Raw genomic sequence first — 12059 nt, 5'->3', positions numbered from 1 at the left:
AACAATAGTTCCTCAAGGGGCAAAGCCCCTTTGGACTAAAAATAAGAAATTAGTTTCATTAATATATAGTGTTTCAGAAAACTTTTAAAATGAATTGTTATTACCAGAAAGGGAGATATAAAGTGTGTATATTGCGTTGTAAACCTAAATATTTCAGAACATCACAGCCATTTTGTTTTTACTTCTTTTCGTATTTACGTGCATTAAATATGTAAACACGTATGTTATCTTTATTTTTATTATTAAATAAGGTAGAATCTGTACGTAGGTATGTATGTGTGTACGTACGTTTGTACACTTTCCTCGCATTGTGAAAACTTGAGCCAACGAGTCCTGAATACACTTTGTTCTTCACTTGCATATGTACACCTCGAATAACAGAATGTGAATTTTGAATTTCTTTCTTTATTTCTTTTATGCTTTGTACTCAATTACAGATAAGTTTTGATGAACAAACTCAGCGATTTTGAAGCATTGCGTTGTCACTCGGCAAAGCCTAAGATATTTATATTTCAAATTTAATTAAAAAAACTTATAAGGCATTTCTCCCGCCTTCTTGGCATGCCTTTGTGGTGTGGTGGTCTGCACGCTGGGTGCGTATTCCAGAAGTCCGTGGTTCGATTCCCGGGGAAGGGGCTGCTCATTCCTCATCTCTCCTGATTCTAAAAAATATCTAATGCCTCTACTAACTCAGCGATATAAAAAAGTGTGTTACCACTCTGCAATATATTTGGCTTTCGAATTTAATGAACAAACTCAACGATTTGAAAGAAATATTTTTATCTTCCACTCACCAGTGTGTTACCTTTCGGTAAAACTTAACACATTGATTTTTTTTTAATCTAATCAGTCTGTTATTGATTAACAAACTAAGCGATATAAAAATCATAAAAGCAGATCCTGATTTCTATATTTATTTTTTGCTTAGTGGACCCATGAAATTACTCTTAATGGACTCAGCATTATATACAGTATTTTCTTTTTTTTATCATAACTATTTTGGGCGGCTGGCAAAGCAAGCTACTAAATATGTATTAAATGTAATGCGGATGCAAAAAAAAGTGTTGCTCAGAAATATAGTAAAAATAATAAACCTCAGAATTATGTCAGTTAACAGAAGAATTTCTATCGGCGAGCAATTGTTTAATTGCATACCTAGATTACAGAACGAATATAAACAATGCACGAATATAAGCATCTAGATTACAGAACGAATCTGTACTAATATATACGTATACTACATAGGCACTAATACAAGTGTATAGTTTTTACTATATTCCGGAGAGACTGCCTATTTTCCTCCCCTTCCGAGGACGCGAATGCTTCTAATTCTTGATTTCCGTATTGTTGCCTTATAAAGGCAGAAAAAAACACATATTTGAAGGAATTCCATGTCAACTAAGTCAGCCGCCTAACCGGGAGTCAGCCTACTGGTAAGTGACACTGACTCCCGCAACGATAGGCCCGGGTTCGAATCCCAGAGAACGCATGGATGTTGGATAGGGCATTCAACATGCACGAAGAGCCAAAAGTTCTCTCGAGATTCTTGCGGTAGGAAAAGAAGGACTGGAGACTCTCGGACTGCCCATTCAGGTATTCGTCTCAAAACTGTGCGGACCTGCAACAGTCAGTAACATGGGGCATGTACGAATAATTGTGAATTTCTGGTGTCCTGCTCACTTCAGTGTGCAGTTGTTAAGAATGCTAGTTTGCTATGAATTTTACTGGACTGTAACAAATAGTCGCTGACTGCCGTAACACGTTATTTTCCAGAAGTGTTACAACTGATATCACTTCCCAGTGACAGTTTCACGAAAGAATTTAGATTAGAATTAATTATTTTTTAATTTAATGTTATTGCATATTTATTTTTAATATCATACATCTAATAAAATAAACAAAAGAATTATGATATTGGGAAGGGTATATAGGTGATTTTTACAACATTTGCCTGACGAAAAATGGATATTTATAGGCAGTGTTCATTTCCATGCCACTTTAAGATCGTAAAAATGTTAAATTCTATTGACTTACACCAATAAAGCTCTGATGTGCTATTGTGACGCAACCCAACTGGAACTTCTTCGACTTGGGAGACACTCGTGTTTGGGACGGAGGTCTGAGTTGGCAGATAACGCTAAAATTAGAATAGCGAAGAACTTCATAAAAAAATTGTAAAGATCAAGCTGGAGAAAGTTGCGAACCGCAAGCGAACAGAACCGCAGCAACATCTGTGCGTCACTGCTCTCTCTTCGACAAGGCGATGTACATCCATTGTGTTATTTCGAATTTATCGCATGATGTCAACAGTACAGTGAAACACTGCCAGTTTGTGACCAGGTATGTGTAAAAATCCGTTTTATATGATTTTAAACGGTTGCTGCGTCAGGAAAAAGTTTTACGCTACTTTCAGAATGGAGTTTGAGTTAATCTATACGGAAGTTTTCAAAATATAACTTACAAACAAAAAATGATTCTTCCTGTGAAAACTGCATCTGTATATGTTTATACGACTTTTATGATGTTTTTTAGCCGATTCTTCGCAAATAAGTGAATGATAGTGAATACAATGTCCCTGGTATTGTTTTGTTATTCCATTCCAGATGTGCAATATCGTACAAAATGATAACAATAAAACTGCGAAAAGCTACTTTAAGAAGGTTTAGCGTAAGTAAACTTATATTTTGAAAGAACGGATTGTTTTTAAGAAATTTCTTGTATGACAACCGTTTTAATTTTATTTGCAGAAACTGCATGTTGTGCTGTTTATTTAGTCTTGTTAAAATTGCTTACATGCTTTACTTGTATAGCGAATAACAAAATTCATTTAATTTTATGTTCCTCTGATCTTAACATTTATACCAAATACAGATATATTGGGTGCATATAATGCCTTCTATTAGATGCGAAGTCAGGAACATTTCTCCACACTCTGTTATCCGGAATTTATACGGGTAAATTTTTGTTTAACCATATTGCCGTAATGATTTAACCTTGACTAACTAATCTGACGGTGAAATTATTACGTGCGTCCTTCACAAATATATTAAACGATGCCATGTAGTATATTCACTAGCTAAGCTAATGCAACGTAATATTATCCGATGACTATAAACTATATGCCTTCTAAACCACTTATGTATAAAATTTTGTTAGTTATTTTTTAACATCTGAAAGAGCTGTAAGATTATCTATCCATCGCAGAGCCGCCCAAACAGTATAGTGTTTAGGGGAGTTTACCGAATCACGTGGGTTCGAATCCCGGAGAAGGCATGGTTGTAACTGTCCGCCCCTTCATAGGAGGCAATAGTGGCCCACCTATTAGGTTCCTCCATAATAAAGAGACCACCACATCTGGCCTTAGTATAGATTAATGGACTCTGTAACAAAACTGTACGCAAAACAAAATTGACTGTTCACTGGGGGAAAAAATTATCCATTGCAAACGTTAGTGCCAATCGATGAAGCATAAGCTCTTTTATTTATCTTCTATATTATAAAAGTGCATTGTTCATCAGCGAAGCAAAATGAATAATGTACAAAATTGTTTTATTTGCATTTCTTAACAATATTTTATAAGAAGTGATGCTTTATACCACGAGTAATATAAATAAAATACATGTTTAACACCGCTGAATAAGGCCTATTGCAAAATTTCTATTTCTGATTTTTAGTATACTATCATCTGCATTTTAAATGAAATATACTAAAGTCTTACTTCACGAAGTTAATTTGTTCTTGAAGATAGTTCGTCATCAGAAGTATTTGTAAATCGAAACAATTTTTCCCATAAGAATTAATGTACAATGAATTAATTCGTTGGCGGATCCCAAATGATTGCCAAAAAAAAAAAGACTACATTGTATACAAGTTTATAAATGCAAAACAAATGGAACTGGTTAAATCTAACGCATTGCACAATAATAACATATACACGATACTTAATACAATTCTAAACGAATAAAAAATTTAAAAACTTAAATTTTACCGTATCTATACGAAGGAAACTTGACGGCGTGAATAAAAAACGGGAAGAAACCAAAGGTGCAAAATTTGAAAGGAAAATCGTATTCCGTAAACATATCAAATAGGTACTGTATTTCTGGGGTCCGTTTTCTTCTAGGTTTTTGTTAACATCGCCAGCCTCTGCTTAAGAGTCGCTGGGCCTTTGTCTCCTGTAATTTGTTTGTTCTGTTTTGTTTGTCCACTGTCGTTCTTAAAATGTTCCTAAATCAAGACATGGCATTACCATCGCAAATATTCATGCCATGGCTTTCTACTGTTCTGTCGAGGTGATAATGTTCTAAAAACTTTTGCACCTCACTCCATTTTACACAAATTTTGCGGATCAAGTAACCAGGAACATCTTCTCTTTCCTTTTCTTTTTCTTAAGACATTTCCTTCACTGCATTAACTGCCTTTTGTAGTATCATTTACTTCCAGCTTACTTATTCGTATCCCGAGATATCATTCATCATCCAAGACATTTTTTGTTTGGAAAATGTATTCGTGATCCAAGGTGATCGGGAACCAAGTTTCTACTGTATAAGGATTATGAGGAAATTTTGTAATAACGTATGAATAACAAACCTTTCTGCAATTTTATTTTAATTTTGTTCCTGTGGTGACACACTTTCTCAACACAAAGACTCTTTCTAAGACGACCATCCATGTATCCATATCATTTTCGTCTTCAGTAAAAGTGGTCTTCTTATGGAGGTGATATTTAATACGAATGTTTATTTATGTTCTTAGAAATTCTGATCCCTTAAAGAAATTATCATCTAAGAGAGGTGGTCGCCGCTAGAGGATTCTTTGTATTTATCATCCTTTTCTGTTTGTACCCTTTTACGTTCAAAAAAGAAATGCAGAAATAAATGCTAGAACTTTTAAAACTGAAATGCTGTTGGAAATGAATTTTAATTTTATTCAACAGTAAAGATTTAATTTTATGAACTAAGTCTTTACTAACCAATCCAATCACAATAAGCTAGAAATCGGAATTTACTTAACTCGTATAACATTTTCTCTTTATTATTCTGCCTGAAGGTGAAAATCAAGATGGGAGTCGGTAGAAGCAAGCAGAAGACGAGAGATGATCTTAAGTCTCAGATACAGGAATTCAATTCCCGTCTACAGACGGCACTGATTGGTTGCAACCAAGCGAAAACCACATTCGTGACTTTGTCTGATATGTGGTGCAACAGTCGTCAAGAAGTTCTCCTCACTTTACAATCAGTGGCGGAAGAGATCGACAGGCACCACTACAACGTAAACATTGCCAGTCTCACTGGAACTACCTCCAGCATAGCAGGAGGAACTGCAGCCATTGGTGGCCTGATTCTGTCACCTTTCAGTGGTAAGTGAAATTCTATTGATTGTATTTTTACTTTTACTTACTTAAGATGTTCATGTAATCCTTTTTTGCTATTTATGCACAATTATTGTCCCTATTCTGAGTGTTTATAATGAATCGATTAAGTTAAAGTACAGTATATATTAACTTCATAGAACAATGGAACAATCCTGTTGAATGCTCAAAATTTCTGTCGACAAGTTTGGGGCAGAGGAATACTAGTCGTTTGGATCCTTTTGCCCTTTGTTATAATTAAGATGGAACTAGGTAAACTTGCAGTGTCACTTGTAAGTTTTCCAAAGCTTAAGCCAACATTAGACGACATAATTTCCGTCTTGGCTACGGTAAAATCCGTGGTCAAGAGGCAAGTCTTCTTGAGGCTCAGATCAGGGGAATTAGGAACAACAACTGCATCCATTAGAAGGATGTATTTAACCGCTAGAATATATTAGAAGACGCTAGAAGATGTCCTAGCCGCTAGAAGGATGTATTCCTTCTAGCGACTGATGCTGCTTAAATGTTGAAAGAAAATATAGCCTTCCGCTAAAATGTTTTCTTAGATAGCATTTCAATAATTTCTTGCCTTCCTCCGATTGTCATTTTTACAACTTTCCAGGCTCTGTGCTTTCATATTCTTCAAAGGTCCTTCATCGTTTCAGACATTATTGATTTTCGCAGGCTTTTTACTTTCCTTCCAGAAGGTAAATATGTTTTCTGAAAGCATTTGCTTAGCCAGTGATGACCATAATAGATATTTTGGTCAGATCTAATTAAAATTAGTCTTTTTATTCACTTACCAGTTTCTTATTATCTAAGTTATATTGCTCTATTAAAATAAAAGCCCAAAGTAAGCTTGTATTATAATGATCACCTTCATAAACATCAAGTTGGAGAGAATTGTTAAGCACAGCTTAACATTAGCGTGAAACTTCATGTCAGTGTAGGTAAAAAACTTTTGATTTGGCGTCCACGTACTTCATTAGATGAACATTAACGTTCTCTCGGCGAAGATAAGAGCAATAAAAATTTTGTTTTAGCTAGTAATTAATTACTAATGTAAGGAATTAAGGGATAAGTAATGCACATCATTTGTTCTTCCTTTAGGAAATAAGATCAAAAATAGCATTTTTAAACAGTTTTATAAACAGCGAAAAAACCTAATCTCAAACTCAAAGCAATATGTGTTTTCACATCTGCAGAATTAATCTCAAACTATCCCCGTCACTAGCGAATGACAACAAGTGCATTTGTATATCTAAACGTATGTGTACGAAGTATCTGTGTTCATGCAGAGACGCCCCTGGACATGAAAGATTTTAGACCATTTTCCGCTGCATTCGTGGACATTAAGCGGCCTACAGAGCGAACTCTAATACTTCTTATAGAAGAATCTATAAACAAAAATTAAGGTCCCTTAAATTGAGTTCCGGATTAAGAATTAGTGGCCTTAAGCCTTTAAAAGATTTCTGGCTCCCCAACATACGTTTCGATGTTCCCCTGCCTTCTTTCTTGGTCTTAGTTGAGCTACAATGCACATCCCATGACAAAACCGGGAAATTTTTGTGATGCCTCCTTTCTTTGAGCTACTAAGCATTGTTTTCTGGTAGCCCCTTTTCTTGATGTCCTAAACAAGTGTTTACTTTGAGAAATCGAGCTGTGCTTTGAAAAAAAGACTATATTTAATTCTATATTAGCATAGAAGACTGCATTTTATTAATTAAAAGATTTGATTTAGGCAAAAATAAAATTATCTGCAACATTTACCTTACAGGTTTTACAAGTGAAATATCCAAATCCACTTTATGATCAAAGCCGCTGGAGAAGACAAGTATTACATTTTCCATCTATTACTATAAAAATGAACTTTTTAATAGTACCTCAGATTTTTGGAGGCCTCAATATCAACCTGTAGTTCCTCATAATTTTATTTTTCTCTCATAAAATCAAGGCAACAAACACTGAAGCCTGCCTGAAAGAATTGTATGCCTAAGACTAGCTTAACGGAGCTTGGAAGTTAGTAACTCTTTAAAAATACCATTTTATGGTTTCTAAAACTAATTTAAAATTCCTTATTCCTTTATTTTCATTCGTTAAATTCATTAAAACTCATTTCCCTGTTTACGCTTTCTGCAATGTGATTTCATTGATCCTCAGCGATAGGCAATTGCCATGAGATTAAAATCCTAAGACACTGGTGATATCCCTCTAGTTATGATTACAGAGATGGATGGAGTTGGTTTCTAATTTCACAGCTCAGTCCATCTTTCGCAAATGTAGAGCGTCGATGTTCTGACGGAGCCAACAAAGGGGAAAAAGTTGATTCACTGCTGTTTTTCTTCTATTCTAATGATTGACTTTATTCTTTTGTTTTTCGATAGGAGGTTTATCTTTAGCTCTGTCTGCTGGCGGTTTATTCGGAACAGTAGCTGGATCGGCCACAACATTGGGTGCTAATATCGCTGAAGCGTACCTTACAAAAGAACTTACAGATCGAGCTTCCAAAGTATTGGAGACAGACGCCTTCTACACAAAAGCTTTAAGCGAAGCATTTAGAGAGATCGTTCTTCACGAACAAGAGGTGATTGCCATCCTTGCCGAACTGAAGAATGAGACCCTGCTAGAAGACTTGGAGAAAGTACTGAGGAATTCTCCATGCTGCGACGAGATCAAAAAGCGCTTCTCACATTTGAAAGACGGGGCCAACTCGCTAGAGGACATTTTAGTGCTTGTGAAATGTCTATACCCAGAGGATCACCTATTCTTGCAACAACTGAATAAGACAGACAATTTGTTTGGAAACGCCCCGACGCTAACGTCAACATTGATATCTTCATCAGATTTCTTCCAGGTAGGTAATAAACTTTATGCAGGCCTTGATTATTGGCTTGATACAAAGAGCTTGGCTTATGATTTTAGGGCATAATTACAAGACGGTTTTGTCTTGTAATTATGCCCTAAAATCACCTTTAATTAATATGTTAAATGTAGACTATAATAGCAAATAAGCGAGGAGGTTTAACGCAGTAATTTACATAAAAAAGCAAGCATATTTCTCTGAAATATGCCTGATAAAAAGCATATTTCTCTGATTGCAGTTTCATTAAATTTATTCTATCTTTCAAGGTGCTTGCACAATTTTGTAAAATATTACAAGAGGGTGTTTACACAATTTTAGAAAAATTTCGGGGCTATTTAATTAAAATGTAAAGAGTTTATTTTAAAAGTTGAGTTTGATAACCTTTTTTTGAACTATAAATCTGCAACGTCATTTTCCTCATAGAAGAGCTTTTCAAAAATTTTACAGAGGTATTGATTTCCATTCATCTTCCACTACTTTCCAAGTCCATTGGTTGTAGTGGCTTTGTGCTTAGAAAGAGTTCAGAGTGTCCATAGGTGAAACATCAGGTCACTTCTTGGGAATACGTTGGAAAGGTATATATGCAATATCTGTATCATTTTTCGCTCTTTCAAGGAATGCAGCGGTACTCTGAAGTATGACTCGTCGCTTTGTCTGAATGAAGTTTCACTCTTTGAAAGTCACTGGGATAAAAAAAAGAATTTTTTCTGTAAAATTCTGACATAAAACTTTCTATTGATAGTACGTTTAGTTGATTTTAATATTTTCTACCAATTTTATTATTTTTAATTTTTATTATAAAAGAATACTGCGACTTGCATAAAATCCTTACTGAAACTTTCTTTGCATTGGTGGAATTAGGTTTGTCGACACTTTTCTCTTCGTTTTTGATAATAAATAGACTTTTTTCCAGTCACTTAAATATTCCTACGTTTCATCTGGGGTCACAATGTCAGTTTGTCTGCTGCTGAAAAGTTTTCATACAGAGTTACACAAATTGTTCTGTGTTGAGCCACATGCGCAGCAAAAGCTAGTGAACTTTATGTTTTTTTAGCTTTTCTAAGCTGTAAATCTTAGTTTATTATTTGTTGATAAGTTGTTAGAAAAATTAATTTTTTCATTAGCATTCGGCTGATAATGACAAAAGAGGTTTATGTAGCATTTGTCATACATGTGTAGAGTTCCTCACTTCGGAATTCCAAGTTAATGTTGGAAGTGAAGAATCTAAGAACTGATAAGCGAATAATCGCTTGAGTTCGGAGACAAGAAACAACAAGATAGAAGGGTAACTAACCCTTTATTATTCCAATAAGATTTAACAAAACTCCGCCTGGGAGTGTACAAACAAAGCCCGCACTTGGGCTTGAACTAAAAAGACTAAGAATTAAACTAAAACTAACTAAAGAAGCATAGCCGAAGCTATCAAGGTTCAAATCGAGTTGGCCCCTTAACTTATTTGACTACGAAGCTTAGCAAGGGCCTGAGTACGGCCGAGCGTAATAACAGCTTTGAGAGAGAGAGTGGCCAAAAAGGCAGACGTGCGTAAATCAGAAACTCTGATTCTCTCTGACTCATAACTTCGTGGTTTAAATACCGCTCCTCCTCATTAAATATTCAGCAAGATTCCAAAACTACGTTCTGGCCGGAAGTAGTAAGTTGAAGTTAAGAATTTGACAGGAAAGGAACTTAAAATTTAACTGTTAATAAAATTAACATAATCTTTACATAGCTTCCGACCAGATTTTAAATACTAGAAAAATAAGGTCTCAAAACGACCTTATTTAAGACTTTAAAGTCTGAAAAACTTACGTTAACTACACTATTCAAACTTTTAAATTAACTAAATGACTTTAAAGTTTCGTTTTTAGGGCCAACTTTACAACAATTCTAAAAGCTAGACTAAAGCTAGGAAAAATAAAATTTTACAATTCATCCGCTCTGGACATATATCTTGACATACATCTTCATGAATGGACACTTTATTCTGCTATAACTATGTCAGGTTTTGATCCTTCCATATCTGGAAGGAAATGTCATTAGTAAGGAATTTTACAAAGCTTTTCTTTAAATCCTAAATTTACGCTTTTATTTCCTCATTTGGCCCTCATGCACTTTCATTCATTCTACAGTTTTATTTCACCCATGCTCTCCAGCAAATGTACTGAAATGTACTTAGGATCTTCTTTGTTGTGTTGCCGCGAAAAAAAAAACTACCGCTACACAACACCTAACTTTGTTAAATTTGACACACCAGATCTTATAAGACTCCCTACACGAAAAATCTTTCCTAATGTAGTAAGCGAAAGCTTATATTTTACTTTTAAACGTGTTAACTGGAGAGCCTAACATTAAACACACATATAATATATATTAACATTCAATTCTTCCACAATTCCAATACACACAGGCCAAAATTTATTTTCTGTGCCATTTTAACTTTACGATATTTCAACACAAAAGTAAACATTTCTACATGAACATGTAAATATTTACACATCACTTTTGAATTCACTTTACATCAACAGTCATAGTTGCTTAGTTACAATTTACCAATATTTACACGAAATCTTAACTTTACGTTAACAGATTTTAGTATTCTAAAAGTCTTCCGACTGAACTTATTCACAATTTACTTCTCGCAACTTGCGAGTTCTTAACAAAAAGTATTTAACGCTAGTAGCTTCTTGCCAAATTGCTAACATAAAAATCTTTGATTACGAACATTTACAACCAATCTTTCGCTATCTGCGATTTAACTTTTTTAAACATCTTTAGCAACTTAGAACAAGATGATATAATTTGAACTTCAAAGAAAAATAAGCAAAGAAATTTTCACTTATCTTTTTCTGTATTCCTGCATTCTGATGTTACAGAATTGTTCGAACGTAGGGAACCTGATGACCTCCAATCTTCTTCTTGAGGTTTGATGTTCCGCTCCGTTTACTTCCTATCTTTTCCTTTTTTTCCCCTTGTCTAGGAATCTGGGACTCTTGCGGGCGGGTTGCGGATTCTGGAATGCCAATTTCCTTTTTTTGCTCTGGTGGGGATATCCGTCCTTCAGGGTCTTTGAATCTTCTCTTGGTCCTTCTAACTTGTTGGTCCGGCACGGTTGTGTCTACAAATCTTTTCTGGCTTTTCGGTCTCCATCCTTGTCCTCCTTGGGCCTCCTTTATAGTTGTTGCTGGTGGAAACTGTGGTTTACGTTTAGTTTCCATTCGTCATTGAATTTTCTATTTTACTGGAACCTTGTCAGCAGGCCTTCCTCTTCTGGTCGATGGTACTTGAGTTTTCCAGCATCCTTGGCTCTGACTCGTTGCTCTGTCGGTGCTAACTTCTTCCTTTTTTGTGCGCTTGTAGCATTACTGGAATGGATTTCCCTGGTCGAAGTTTGCTGGCTCTGCTTTCTTTTTTGTGTTGGGAGACTCCAGCTGTGCTCTTGAGCTGGCGGGCTTCTCTCCTCACTTCCAGGATCCTGTAATAAATCCTGCAATATTTTAAAGTCAATGAGGCTGTAATAAGGTTTTAATTGATCGATATTTGCAACCAGTTGTTGGCCATTTTCGGCCTTTAAATAAAACGTGGCTTTTCTTATTCTTTCCACCATGTACGGCCCTTCAAACCTGGGCTCAAACTTCGCACTTCTGTTTTCTGGTGCAGATGATAACGAATATTTCAACTTAAGAACTTTTTGTCCCACTTTATATTCAATTCCCTTCTATTTCTATCATAATAGACTTTTTGTTTTTGTCTTGCTATATCAGAGCTTTTAATTGCTTCGTCGATAATTTTCTGAATGCCTTTTAACTTGAATTCTTCTTGTCTCTGTTGTACAAAGAACAGCTTATA

General features: G+C 35.2%; 1 protein-coding gene across 3 annotated transcripts in view; it reads left to right on the top strand.

The window, feature by feature from the left end:
- Window positions 1-2144: 2144 nt before the first annotated feature.
- The window catches only part of LOC118200898 (uncharacterized), a 32035-nt gene continuing 22120 nt past the window's right edge, over window positions 2145-12059 (top strand). Inside the window, exons 1-3 of one of the 3 annotated variants that reach the window (XM_085819419.1) lie at window positions 2145-2340; window positions 5050-5359; window positions 7735-8204. In XM_085819419.1, the coding sequence (XP_085675545.1) occupies window positions 5062-5359; window positions 7735-8204 (768 nt within the window). In that variant the 5' untranslated portion in view covers window positions 2145-2340; window positions 5050-5061. Of the gene's footprint in view, window positions 2341-2378; window positions 2668-5049; window positions 5360-7734; window positions 8205-12059 lie in introns of those variants that run through there. The other 2 variants (XM_085819404.1, XM_085819409.1) reach the window with 2 other exon arrangements.

Source organism: Stegodyphus dumicola, chromosome 1 (assembly GCF_044657685.1).
Source record: "Stegodyphus dumicola isolate Sdum_Otavi_A_Nest chromosome 1, ASM4465768v1".
Lineage (NCBI taxonomy): Eukaryota > Metazoa > Arthropoda > Arachnida > Araneae > Eresidae > Stegodyphus > Stegodyphus dumicola.
This window is presented reverse-complemented; position numbering and strand designations above follow the sequence as displayed.